The 13,663-nt window shown below is 38.9% G+C and overlaps 1 protein-coding gene and 1 pseudogene across 1 annotated transcript; one reads left to right on the top strand and one right to left on the bottom strand.

Moving 5' to 3' along the window:
- The window catches only part of LOC145219640 (uncharacterized), a 225,974-nt pseudogene that overhangs the window by 31,580 nt on the left and 180,731 nt on the right, over nucleotides 1–13,663 (top strand).
- Nucleotides 10,865–12,937, bottom strand: LOC145220359 (uncharacterized). The gene is made up of 4 exons (XM_080087598.1): nucleotides 12,772–12,937; nucleotides 12,444–12,586; nucleotides 12,069–12,293; nucleotides 10,865–11,803 (listed from the first exon to the last, which is right to left on the bottom strand). Exons 1-4 carry the CDS (start codon nucleotides 12,901–12,903, stop codon nucleotides 11,353–11,355), a joined length of 951 nt encoding a protein of 316 aa, XP_079943724.1. The 5' UTR covers nucleotides 12,904–12,937; the 3' UTR covers nucleotides 10,865–11,352.

Here is a 13,663-nt window from a genome sequence, read left to right as displayed (position 1 = left end):
AACTCTGCAATTTTTGCATTTAATGCAAAAACAACCCTAACAGTGTGAAAATTAATTCTGATTAGTACTTTTTTGGGGTAAAAACTTGCCTAAACTTTTACCTTAAATGAGGAACTAGTTGTGCCTCTACATGTAATTCTGACACCAAGTTGTTTCCTTTCTCATAAAATATCCATTTTTCTGAAAATGAATCTGCATTATTAACTACTTTTACTGACATGGCACCTGGCAGACTAACAGCTGGCCTCTCTAACCTTTTAAAAACTCAGGTAGTTGTTTAAAGGACTTCTGTAAGTCAATAATATTCTTGTGTCTTTTTCTGGGCTCTTCTGCAACTCTTGCCACTGGTGGCTTTCTAGATGGATGGGTAAAACTTTACTTTTTTGGTAAATGTAAACATGGTTTAGCACCCTGGCAAAGAGTCTTGAATTTGCCATGAACAACAATATCTGTTGGCATAAAGTGCAACTCACAAATTGCTGCCCTGTGAAGAAAAATACTGACATTGACTGATATTACGATTTTTTTGCATATTCATGGCAATTTACGTTTCTTTTTGTAGCATTTCTTTAATGCAATCACCAGAGGCTGCATCTCTCATGGACAGCACAAACCTTGTAAGCTGCTCTCTATGGGCTTTTTCTGCTGAGCTTTTGACAAGAGCCGGTTTTCGGACAGCAAAAATTGAAACTTTGCGTTCGTTCTTAATTTTAGAATTTCTGACGCCTGAAATACAGCCAGGCACACAGCAATGACTAGGCGCCATGGTTTATATTTACACTTTTCGAGCGACCAAACAGACAACAGGTACTGAAGTAACGAGAAAACTCGCGGTATCGTGTCAGTCTTACTCATGCGGAACGAGACGCAAGAACAATGAGTGGTCCTTCTATGTTTTTAGAATTCTATGGTCCCGGCAGACTTATACATTTTGGTGTGCAGATTGTTGATTGCATTAACGTTTATTCTGTTTACAAGCCGATTCAAAAAACATTTTTATGGCCCAAAGAATTTGTATGTGAGGTTTGCCAAATTGTTTAAACATGATAAAATTTGAGTGTTGCGTTATCGGAAATTTTTAGGATGATATGAATATTTCTTTGCTTTTCCGTTCTGGAGCGTAACAAATTTGCTCAACTAAATTTGTGTCAAACAATTTTTTAACATAACATTCCGGCATTTTAAACCGATAAATGACAAACCATCTGAAGCAAATGTGTAAATCCTAACATCTTGTTTCGGTGAATATTGTGTTACTACAAGGCATATTTCAAACACCTTTCTTTGATCATCCGGCAAATGATGACAAATCATCCGACTTTACGACGTCTTATCAGGGGCGTCATCAGGATGATGTCAGCTATCCAACACAGTCTTTAGCACCCCAAGAGTAAACACGAGAAAGACAAAGGCCCAAAAATGTAGATAAAAAACATTCTTCAGCTCTTCAAAGCTACCGATAGCTAATCGACATTAGAACATCAGATTTATGTACGTCATGTTTGCGCACAAGTGAACCACGATTTTAAAAACCCTTTTCTGTGTAATTTGTTTTCTTGGCAGTGACAGCGGCTGCAAAAAATAAACTCATTTTAAAATCTGGTGACCACAATTAGTTGTGTGACTAACCAAGGTCGATATCTTCGAAACCCTTTTTGCTACGTCTCTTTGGCGTTCTTTCGGGCGCGCGTTTAGTGATATGTCCGGCTCTCAAGCTTTGGTTTAATCGGTGGTGGGATTTAAACTGTAGGTACCTAGTTGTGCTGGTTTGTTAGTAGAGAATCACGTATTTCTGTCCTGGGTACATAAATTTCAAGACGCCGGATGGTAAAGCATGTATCATAAATCAACCATCATTACGAGGCACTTAAAGTTCAAGAATCAAGACACATAAACATTGATGTTCTAATGGAACACACATGTTGACACACACCAATGAAAAACCTCATCGATGTGATGTTTGTGAAAAAAGGTTTGGTCGTGGAGGAGATTTAAAAAAACACATGTTGATACACACTAAAAAGAAACCACATCGATGTGATACTTGTAACAAAAGGTTTAATCAGCGTGGAACTTTAAAAAGACACATGGTGACTCACACAAAATGAAAGCCCATCGATGTGATGTTTGTGAAAAGAGTTCCAATATCATTCCAAGCTTGAACAGACAATTGTTGACTCATAATAAACAGTAACTTTACCGATGTGTTGTTCGTAAAAAAACATTTGCTTGGACTGAAATAGTACCTTTATGTATGGTTTTGGTTGTCCTATAACAATAATAAAACACACGTACCACATAGAGTCGCAATATTAACGCTGTTTTCCAAATCGTTCAGAGCAATCTGTACAGGAAAATAGGCGCCAGTGTATCGAATATTATGAGGTCCTATAGATTTCTTTAAGTAATTTATAAAGATTATTGGAACAAAACAATTGGGTACGATCACGCTATCTAACAGCTCATAACTTGGTTGAAACGGTTTAATTAACATTAATAAGAACCGAGCATAATATGTGAGGTTTTCATGCAACGCACATTGGATAATAGGTTTAATAAGAGACCATCGCTGAACCAACTGATCACGTTTTTGTGGTAAGGGTATTCAAGTGCAAGTAAACGTAACCAATATAAACAATATCGCAACAAGCTGAACCACATTCTGAGAGAAGCTAAACATAAGTACATTGAAAAGGAACTAACAGATCATAGAAATGATATTGGTGGGATGTGGAAAATTATTAATAGTTTGTTGTCACGAAAACAAACTTCACCCTAAGCTCCTGCAGAACTAAAGCTAGATGGTATAGAACATTGCACCACAGACCCAGTTACAATTGCCAGCAACTTTAATCAGTTCTTTGCCAACATCGGAGCAAATATGGCATCAGCTATTCCACAACCAGTTATGCCACCACCCAATAGTTTCTCCATCACAAAGCCATCATCCTTCTTATTCTATGACATTACCCCAGATGAGGTGTAAATGTATATATCCACTCTTGACAGTCGTAAATCTGTGCCCAGTCACGAAATTCCTGTTAAATACATCAAAATGGTTAAAAGCATTATTTCACCTATGCATTCAGAGACTTTCAACTGGTGTATACAACATGGGGAATAATCCGCTGAACTTAAAATAGCAGAAGTGATACCCATTCATAAATCAGGCTCACAAGTTGAATGCAATAACTACAGACCAATTTCACTGCTATCCCCTTTTGCTAAGATATTTGAAAAAATTATCAACGTTTGTATGACTACGTTGAAAAAAAAGGAATGTTAACAAGTCACCAGTATGGTTTTCGATGCAATCGGTCTACCTCCCTGGCAATTTACGACATCCATGAAAACGTGTTAGCGGCCCTCGATCAAAAACAATACACATGTGCTATTTTCTTGAACCTGTCAAAAGCGTTTGACACAGTCGATCACAGGGTTTGGTTGTGGAAGTTGGAGCATCAGTATGGAATACGGGGAGACCCCTTAGAACTGTTTCGTAGCTACTTATGCACCGCAAACAATGCACACGCATATCAAACGTAACATCACAACTGCTAAACGTTACGCGTGGCTGCCCCCAAGGTTCGTCACTGGCTCCTTTACTCTTTTTGCTTTACATAAACGATCTACCAACGGTATCCAAGTTCACAACGAAACTCTTCGCAGATGACACGTGTTTAACATGTCATCAGAGTCTCTAGACGACCTGCAGGTGAAAGTAAACAAGGAACTTATTTATGTTGATAACTGGATGCGACACAACAAATTATCGCTTAATACGAGTAAAACAACATATTTACTGTTTTGTCCTTCCAAGCGCGGAAACACGCAAAACGATTTCCATAGGATCGCAGCAAATACAGCGTTCGACGCAAACAAAATAGAACGAAAATTAGCACAAGCCTGCGGTATCATGTACAAGCTACGTGACTTTGGACAACAGTTTCTCCGCATGATTTACTACTCCTTTGCGTACCCCTATCTACAATACGCCGTCGCCGCTTGGGGTAGCGGATACGCTACAGCAGTTAAAACCATCAACATCAAACACAACAAAATTTTACGAGCCATCACTCGCAGCACTTACCGATGTCACTACCTTCCACATACAACTCCCTGTTTACACCTACTACCATGGGCGGCTCGTGCGAGGGGGCTGCGGAACTGCAGCACCCCCTAGATATTTTTACTTAATATTCCTATGTAATATTCCAATATTACAGATAACTTTTACTATACTTTTTTTTATTCTTTAGCAGTATATAAGTTAATAAGTATAATTTCCACCTTGATCGGCATTTTTTCCCCCTTTTTTGAAAAAAAATATGCCATTATTATGTTATCTATGGTGGAGCTGCAGCTCCAGTTTCGTGACGTTTTGCAGTTGTGCGCATGCGCAGCCCCTCCCGTGACGTAGCGCTAGTTGTGTTGTCTGCTTCCGGTCAGTGAACTCCAAAGCCAAAAAACCCGTGTACTGTATATTTAAGTTCGACAGTGAGTGCAGTTAAACAATTATTTTGCTATCAATAAATTTATTGTTTGACTGTTAGTCGTGACTTTTTAAGATGACTGTAAGTGGGTTTCAGTTTTCACAATTATCATTGAATTATAAGTGTATCTAACACCTTGAAAAAGAAAAAAAGGTCATCTAACACCTTGAAAAGTCACAATTAACCTTTATAATAAAAAACTGAATTAAAAACTTTTATGAAAGTATGAGACAAAACATCTGCTACTCCAAATATGTCATGCAGGAATAAGCAACAACAAGAAATACTCAGTTTTAGTTCTTAATGCTACTACTAAAGAACAAATAAATTTGTGACTGTGAAGTTAAATGCCTCACTGAAATTCAGGCAATATCAAATGCAGGACAAACAACTGCAGAAGCAACAGGAATTTTGAAATACCTGAGTGAAGACAATTTAAAGTGTGGATTTCGTAACACACCATGTGGACAGTATTTGCAACTAAGTGCAATCATGTGTATTGATATAATGGACATGTACTGTTTGTCTATCTAAACAGTAGCTGCTTAATTGCTTCACAGGAAGTGTTTCCTAAGAATGAACATTCTACAGACAAGATAGTAGTGACACCAAGCACATCCTATTGTTGACAAAGAAAAGCTAGTTACTCAAATGAAAATGTTTCTGTAGATCTGATGTTCATGATTACTTTGAAAATAATTAATCTAAGAGATGATGTTTTGACAAGTGAAATTACTAGGATGAAAAATCCTTTTTGCTGTTTCCATGAGTCCTTCCAAAGGCGAAACAGTTCTTTTTAACTCTGAAAAAGATGCAAACTTTTCTGAGAAACACCATTATTTCCAAAAGACTTGGAATTAAGGAAGAAGCTATCAATTATCATGCCCAAACTATAACTTTATGATTAATTTTGGTTGTAAAAAGGAAGCACAAGATTTAATTATATGGTTTAAATTAAAGTGAGAGTGTTGTAAATTTTAAAGCTTGAAGGAGTTTTGCACTTAAAAAAGGAATTATAAGCTATTTGCCAGCAAGCAGCAATTATAACAGTTAAGAAACTAAAATACAATTAATAGTCTGTACACAAAAATCCAAGAAAGATGTTTAAATGAACAAGTTCTTCAAGAAAAGATGTTTAAATGAACAAGTTCCGAAACCAATGTAATGTGGTTGTTAAATTTGTTAGTTATGATACCAATAAAAAGCTGTGTGACAATAATCTGTGAAGTGTCATAGAATATGTTGAAGACGCTGACTGTGACTAAATTTACTTAAATGAAACATGACAATTTTTGTTGTCTAACTGACATTATTACTGCATGTTATTGTGTTTGGCCCGTCGCTGTGCAAGTAAACAAAATACACAAATGATACCGTCTGCTGTTTACACTCGTGTACATTATTGCGTAACAAAAATTACGTCACAATGGAGTTGCTAATTAAGATTTGTATTACCGGTACTTGTTTTTCTGCACAAAACAATGGCTAGAAAACTAGAAATGTAGCTTTTCTATATATTGCCAACTTATATATGTTCAGTGTCATGAACGCACACACCTTTAAGCGGTTACCTGTATTGACTGTCACGTTTAAGACGCGGTACACGGTTATATACGAAACGTGACGTCATAACTCAGGGACGACATCTAGCGGTAAATACATACATCACAACTTCCCTTCGTTTAAATTGAACTTAACTGACGTCTCGAAGGGTAAGGATTCACAATAACATTCAATGGACGTAAATGAACACGATTACGCCGATATAATACACCATCACTAGTTTTTACAAGATAAGAGCGATGAGATAACTGTTTTTCTATAGTTCCTTGTTGATCCCATAGTTTGTTTTGGGTATTGTACAGTTTTACAGGAGTGTTCACTTGTAATTACAGCATGTTTCTTGTTCCCCTGTCATAATACTTCTTTTGTTGTTTTCTTTCTTTTCCAAACGGACGGCAAGTTGAACTTTTTAACGTTTCGATATCCAGGGGCATCGTGTGTCTGATTTGCCGACCCATGAGAAGCTGTGCAGGTGATTTTCCGCAAAGGAGAGGAGCACTCCTAAATATTAACAAACTTTTGTTAAAATCCTGTACACTGGCATGAGCTTTTTTAAGTAGTTGCTTCGTTGTCTGGACACTCCTCTCAGCCAGTCCGTTAGATCGTGGATAATGTGGACTCGAGGTTAAATGATCAAAGCCCCATTCCTCGGCGAATTTTGCAAACTCCTCACTAGAAAACTGAGGACCGTTATCACTAATAACAGTTTCGGGAATTCCAAACCTGGAAAAAATAGTTTTCAAACCACTTATAACAGACGCCGCAGAAGTTGTAGTCAACGGGGTTACTTCTGGATATCCGGAGTAGTAGTCCACTGTTACCAAAAACATTTTTCGGTTCCAATAGAACAGGTCAGTTGCCACTTTCTGAAACGGATAAGAAGGAGCTTGGTGAGGTTCTAACGGTTGGCGTTGTTGCTGTGACCTGAATTTTGCACAAATGGCACAAGAAGAAACCAAACCAGATATGTCGTTGGATAACCCAGGCCAATATATACTTTCCCGAGCTCGTCCTTTGCATTTTACTTCACCCAAATGGCCTTCATGCACACGTTCTAAAAAATAACTGCGCATAGACATTGGAACAACTATTCGAGATCCACGAAACAAAATACCGTCAACAACAGAAAGTTCATTTTGGACATCCCAAAAGGGTTTTGCTAAAACAGGACAAGCACGCTTATGTAAAGGCCAACCATTATTTACAAGACGCATTACAATTTGCAACTGTTCGTCACATATGGTTTTACTTTGTAACTTTTGTTTAACTAATGGCATACAAGCAATAGCGGATACAATTAGATCTACATATTCACATACACTATGACAAGAAAGCGATTGTACGGACACACTGTTCTCCACACATCTTGATAACAAATCAGCTGTGTGCATGAATTTACCTGGAGTAAACTCTGCGGTGAAATGAAATCTTTGCAACCGGATCATTAGACGTTGAATGCGCAACGGACAGTTATTTAACTCCTTGAGAAACAACGCTATGAGAGGTTTGTGATCAGTTTCTACCACAAATTTCTGACCATAAACATACTGATAAAATTTTTCACATGCAAAGGTGATAGCAAGCAATTCCTTTTCAATTTGTACATACCTTGTTTCAGCGGTTGTTAAAGCTCTTGCCGCATACGCCACTGGCTGCCACATGTTGTCATGCTGTTGCAAAATTACAGCTCCAAGTCCATGTTTAGATGCGTCTGCCGAAATTTTGATCGATTTCTTGGGGTCGAAAAACCGAAGTACTGGGGCAGTTGTGACCAGCCGTTTTAAATTCCTCCATTCCATTTCGTGTGCTTGCGTCCACTCCCAGTTGCTCCGTTTATGCAATAACAAACGCAAAGAAGATGTTTTAGTAGACAAGTCGGAAATGAAACGACCTAGGTACGTGACCATTCCCAAAAATTTCAGCAAGTCACCCTTAGACTGAGGACGCTTTAGTTGCTCTATTGCATGAACTTTATTTGGATCAGGTTGAACACCTGAAGCACTAACAACTTCACCAAGAAAAGTAATCTTGTCTACACCGAACACACATTTTTCCTTATTGAGTTTCAGATTATTGCGTTGCAAAACCGTTAACACATTTTTAAGCGTCATGTCATGTTCCTGCTTAGTTGAACCCCAAACCACAATATCGTCCATAGACGTTACAACGCCGTTCATGTGTTCAAACATCATGTACACCAACTTGTGAAACACTTCTGGAGCAGAACAAATGCCGAACGGCATGCGCAAAAATCTATACCGTCCAAACGGAGTGTTAAACGTACAAAGCTTAGAACTATCTTCATCCAACTTTACTTGCCAAAACCCAGACAAAGCGTCGAGTTTAGAAAATACTTTAGCATTTGAAAATTGACTAATAATTTCTTCTCTAGTCGGAAGACAGAAATGCTCACGCAAAATTGCTTTATTTAAATCTCGCGGATCTAAGCAAACTCTTAGTTTTCCGTTTTTCTTTTCTACTATTACAAGAGAGTTCACCCACTTAGTTGGTTCTTCTATTCTTTTGATTACTTGCATCTTTTCCATTCTTTGTAGCTCCTGTTGTAGTTTGTTTTTGAGTGCAAATGGAATTTTTCTGCTGGGACGGACTACGGGACAAACTTTGTTATCGGTCTTTATTCGGTGACAACCTGGAACACAACCCAACCCTTGAAATAAATCTGAAAAGCTGGACAGCAAATTTTGTTCGTCACTGACAATCGGTTCCAGCTTATTTATTAGGCCAAGAGTTACTGCTCCATTTAATCCTATAATAGGCAATGCATTAATCTCCACAACAACAAATGGTAGAGTAAATGATTGCTCTCTGTATTGAAGTGTTGAACTAATTGTCCCACAAACTGGAATATGGTGGCCAGTATATGAGATCAATCGAATATTAGTAATAGAAACATATGGACGTCCCTGAAGTTTTTGAAAATCATTGCGTGACAAAATATTTACTTGGGCTCCCGTGTCTATCTTAAAACGAAGTGTACATGAAAGCACAAAAGTGTCAACAAGCCAATCTTTTGGTGAACTAGTAGTACTTACAGATTGCATGTTGTACGTCTGAATTGTATCCGCGCGTTGCGCTTGCGGGTGATTAGCTGCACTGCAACATCGAGCGAAGTGGTTTCTTCCACCACACTTCAAGCATCGCCTTCCCCAGGCAGGACACGCTCTGACGTCATGTCGCAAGGCACAGAATCTGCAAACTCGAGGCGCTGGTAATTGATTACCACGTGGTTCGCGTTGAACAGCATCCAAGCTACAACTTGTAGAATTTGTTGATCGAAACATTGTCATTTGCGATCTTACTGTTTCGTTTGTTATGCACATTTTAATAGCTTTTTCAAGCGTTAGTTCCTCTTCCCGCAGCAAACTTTGACGAAGTTGAACACACTTGATACCAATAATAATTTTGTCTCGGATTAATGAGTCGCAAAGTTCACCGAAATCACAGCTTTTAGACAGTTTTTTTAAATCGGTTATAAAAACATCTATTCTTTCACCATCATTTTGATTTCTAGAAAAAAACCTGTATCGCTCGCTGGTGATATTCTTCCTCGGACAACAGTAGCTTTCGAAGGCATTGACCACAGTTTCAAAGTGCATTTCTTGTCCTTCTTCAAATTTAAATGTTGAGTGGGTGGTTTGACCTTGCTCTCCCAACACGTGGAGCAACATAGATGTTTTAACTTTTGCAGCCTTTCCGTCATAACCAACAGCTGTCAAATAAAGCCTAAATCCCCTGATAAACTTAACCCAGTTTTGTGACATATTGCCACTCCATTGCATAGCTTCAGGCAGTGAGAACGAACCTTCCATTTTATAAAACCACTTCTGACACCATGTCATGAACGCACACACCTTTAAGCGGTTACCTGTATTGACTGCCACGTTTAAGACGCGGTACACGGTTATATACGAAACGTGACGTCATAACTCAGGGACGACATCTAGCGGTAAATACATATATCACATTCAGTAAAGGCTAAAATTTGAAGCAGCACTCCCACAAATTTAAGGCACTAGCCGCCACTGCCTACTACGTCAGTACATAGCCACAACACTAGAAGGGCTGACAGTCAGAATTACTTTCATCCCCGGGTAAACACCGCGATCGGCGCAAGATCAATTTGCCATCGAGGACCAAAAGTATGGGAAGAAATACCGCACGACATTAAGTCTCTGCAACTCTCGTCCTCTTTCAAAAAAAAGGTTTCGCACGTACCTATTGAAGCAATACGACCCCTTAATAAGTACTTATCGCTCATTCAAGGTTACATAAAACACAGCTTGTTCCCTCATACCAAATTACCCTTGTTTTCACTTTTTTGGGGTTTTAGTTTTATCTCTTAGTTTTTTGCTTTCAGTGTGTGTTTTTTTTTATTTTTTTATCATACCAATTAACTAGATAACTTAGTCACACACAAAAGAACAAAAAACTGCCGTAGGATTCGGTATTTTTAGATCAGCCATTCGGGTCGAAGACGGTGCAGCACCTTCCACAGCGAACAACATCTGAGATCTCGCCATCGATTCCAAAAGCGCAGAGGAGGAGATGGCCGACGGCAACATTCTCATCGTCGGAACAAACTGTCCTAGGGACACACGGGTCTGCCTACGGGATCACAGGAAACGTTCCGAGGAACCGAGCTTGTGTTTCCGTTTAGGCGGGTTTCATTTGGCCAGCAAAACTCGCGGGTTCAACCACCGTCTTACGCAACCGGACGTACCCATGACTTTGGGCAATGATCACTAGAACAACGTTGTTTGCATTGCTGTAATTGCACGCCTATCTGGTGACATAATTAGTGTACTGTATTTGCGATGAGCAATCAAGACCACAACACCCCGTGGAATGTAAATAGTCCATCATGTGGTGTGGTGCATGTGGCTTGACAATTTCACAGTAAGGCTAGGGAAATTGCAGGATAATAGTCATGTGTAGGTTGCCTAGAATGTATAGCATTATTATGACCAACATTATTTAATTTACCTCTCAGTAGATCTTCCGAGTCTGGTTACGGTGTTACATAATAACAGGAAAACAAGGAAGCGAAGTTATTTAACCGCCTTTCATGAAGTCAACTGTAGGATTTGTGGTGATTTTGACATTCCAATAAAATGTTTCGGTTTCGGTCCGAACTTTTTTTAAGTCAGTGCGGTTATATCGACAAATAATTTCCGTACCGATATACACATCATGCTAGACTGGTAGCATACAAACACAACTTAAACAAGTTCGTTTAACAAAAAAGGCAAAAATGAGCTTTTACCGAAAGCAACTCCTAATACACTTTTGGTGAAAAATTGAAAATTTTTACGAAAGTTTCGGAAACTTCACTGACAATTAAATCGCCCAAATTTGTCGCAGTGACGTCATGAGGTCGCCATAGCTTGTGGTCACGCTTGGTTAACGTCGCAGCCCTGAACTCGCAATCAGAGTTGAACTGCAAAACTCGGTGATTCCCCACATCACAGACAAACACGTTGTCATGACAATCGCACGTGACGCCGGCCGGGTACTTCATCTCGTACCCACAATCGCTTAGGGGGCGGATCAGATGTATGGGGTTCCCGTAAGGGTCAAAAACCACAACCTGGTTTTCAAGGTGGTTTGGCACCACCACGTGGCCTTTACTGTTGCAGCAAATCCGCAGGAGGTCGCCCTTGATGCCTGGATTAAAACTTTCCAAAAGTCTGCCCTCTTTTGAACACGTGGAAATCCGCATCTTGCGTCTGCATGACAAAAAAATTAATACTTATTTTAGATTTTGTTCCGAGAACCTAATCCTCTGACAGTTGTAAGGTCGTGCAAAAATGTTATCTGATAAGTTTAACATTCTTTACAAGTCATACATATATTCGTTATCCAGACTTATTGATGGGCTAAGTTTGTATTTATTATATCCACTGGCCTGTTATTATTGAAAACTAAAATTAAACAATATTTTCTGACTAAATGCACAAATTTAATTGAAAGTGCTCTTGGTTTGAAGCCTACCTGTCAATAGCAACGATTCGGTCCATGTTGTCCACAGCGATACAAGATGTTGAGCCGATCACACCCGGTCCAAAGCTGCTTATTTTTCGGCCTTCGGGAGTAAAAATCCCGATCCTTGAAGTCCCGTCGAAACCAACGCAATTAATGCATAAGTTTCCGTCCCTAAAAACCTGTACACCTTGCGCCTGGAAGTTAAATCCCTCCATAGTGGTCGGAAAGGAACTTCTGCAAAGAGCAGAGAATGGTAGACCAAGATTAGAACTTTTGGATGATTATTTCTTTTTTACTCTTTTTTTAACAATTAACAACTGTGAGATTTGACTTTGTTACCATCGTAACCTTCAGTATAGACCCATTTGAAACTTAACTACTCACATTGGTTTCCGCTTTAACAGGTCAATGACTTGCACACGTTTGTTCCAAAGGTCACATACATACAGTATTTTGCCATCCTTGCTGGTGGTAAAATGTTGTACCCAGCCCCCGAACTGACCTGGGGCCTTTCCTTTTCTCCCCACCTATATAGTGTGTCCGGTTTAAGTTAAATAACGCAACTTGGTAATGCAAATTTTCCCACCTACATATTGTGTCTGGTTTTAGTTAAATAACGCAACTTAGTAAATGCAAAGGAATATTACATTAGCGAATTTTGGATAGATTGTTATGTACAAAGTTAGCAAGATAAGGGTATAGTTTTCCCTACCTCAAAGTTGTAATTCACATAACCTTGAACAGGAATAGCTTTTGCAGGTGGGACTCCCACTTCTGAATAGGGATCTTCCCCTGCTTGTAAATCGTCACCACTACGAGAAACTCCTAAATTGTATGACATCATCAGGTTTGCATCCACCGGCCTAATAAAGTTTTACTTCGCCTGAAAATGCAAAATCTAGAATGTAACATTTTTGTTTGTTTTGTGCTGAAGCCTGAAAGGCCACACTTGTTTTCACTGTCTAAGAAAAAAGAGCTTCCGAATCAAAATAGAAAGTAAAACACTTTTCTTAACAAGCTTAACTCTGCTACTACTCGCGTGTATGCTTCTTTTGAACGCTTTGCTTCAGTACAAACAAGTATAATATGGACATACGACTATTATAAAGCTGAGTTATCATTGTTCTAGATGACGTCATACTTCCTGTGACGCTCTGTCGGTAAACACAGAGTCGGCAGATATCGGAAGTAAACTAACAATGGCATAAAACTGTTAAGCGACAGAAGACACAACCTGTAGACACACAACATCATACATGCGATTTTCATTACTGTCAGTGCCGTTTTTATTGTGGTTACTAAATGCATCACAAAAGTGTCAACAACAAAAACCTATTCCAACTGCAACATATCACTCTTGCTTTATATCATAAAATGGAATCAGCATTGCTATACGTTGCCGTTTACACCAACTTAAAAAAATATTTTGACGAAATATCCGCATAACAGACTGCACATCTACGCCTGTGAGTTGCTTTTTCCTATAACAGCAAGCACAATACAACTAAGAGTTTACACGCTGTTCGATGCTTGAAACGTTTAAATCAAAACATAACAACACCTGTGGGAGGCATTTGCAGGTTCGACTAATTGTTACGTCACAG

The sequence above is a fragment of the Phallusia mammillata genome, chromosome 3 (assembly GCF_965637545.1).
Source record: "Phallusia mammillata chromosome 3, kaPhaMamm4.hap1.1, whole genome shotgun sequence".
Classification (NCBI taxonomy): domain Eukaryota; kingdom Metazoa; phylum Chordata; class Ascidiacea; order Phlebobranchia; family Ascidiidae; genus Phallusia; species Phallusia mammillata.
This window is presented reverse-complemented; position numbering and strand designations above follow the sequence as displayed.

What these genes read in the sequence shown, in the direction of transcription:
- LOC145220359 (XM_080087598.1), bottom strand. Translation starts at nt 12,903, where the DNA reads ATGATGTCATACAATTTAGGAGTTTCTCGTAGTGGTGACGATTTACAA. An exon ending in CTGTTAAAGCGGAAACCAAT is followed by an intron (nt 12,294 to 12,443) that starts GTGAGTAGTTAA and finishes TGCTCTTTGCAG; the next exon opens with AAGTTCCTTTCCGACCACTA. An exon ending in CGAATCGTTGCTATTGACAG is followed by an intron (nt 11,804 to 12,068) that starts GTAGGCTTCAAA and finishes TTTGTCATGCAG; the next exon opens with ACGCAAGATGCGGATTTCCA.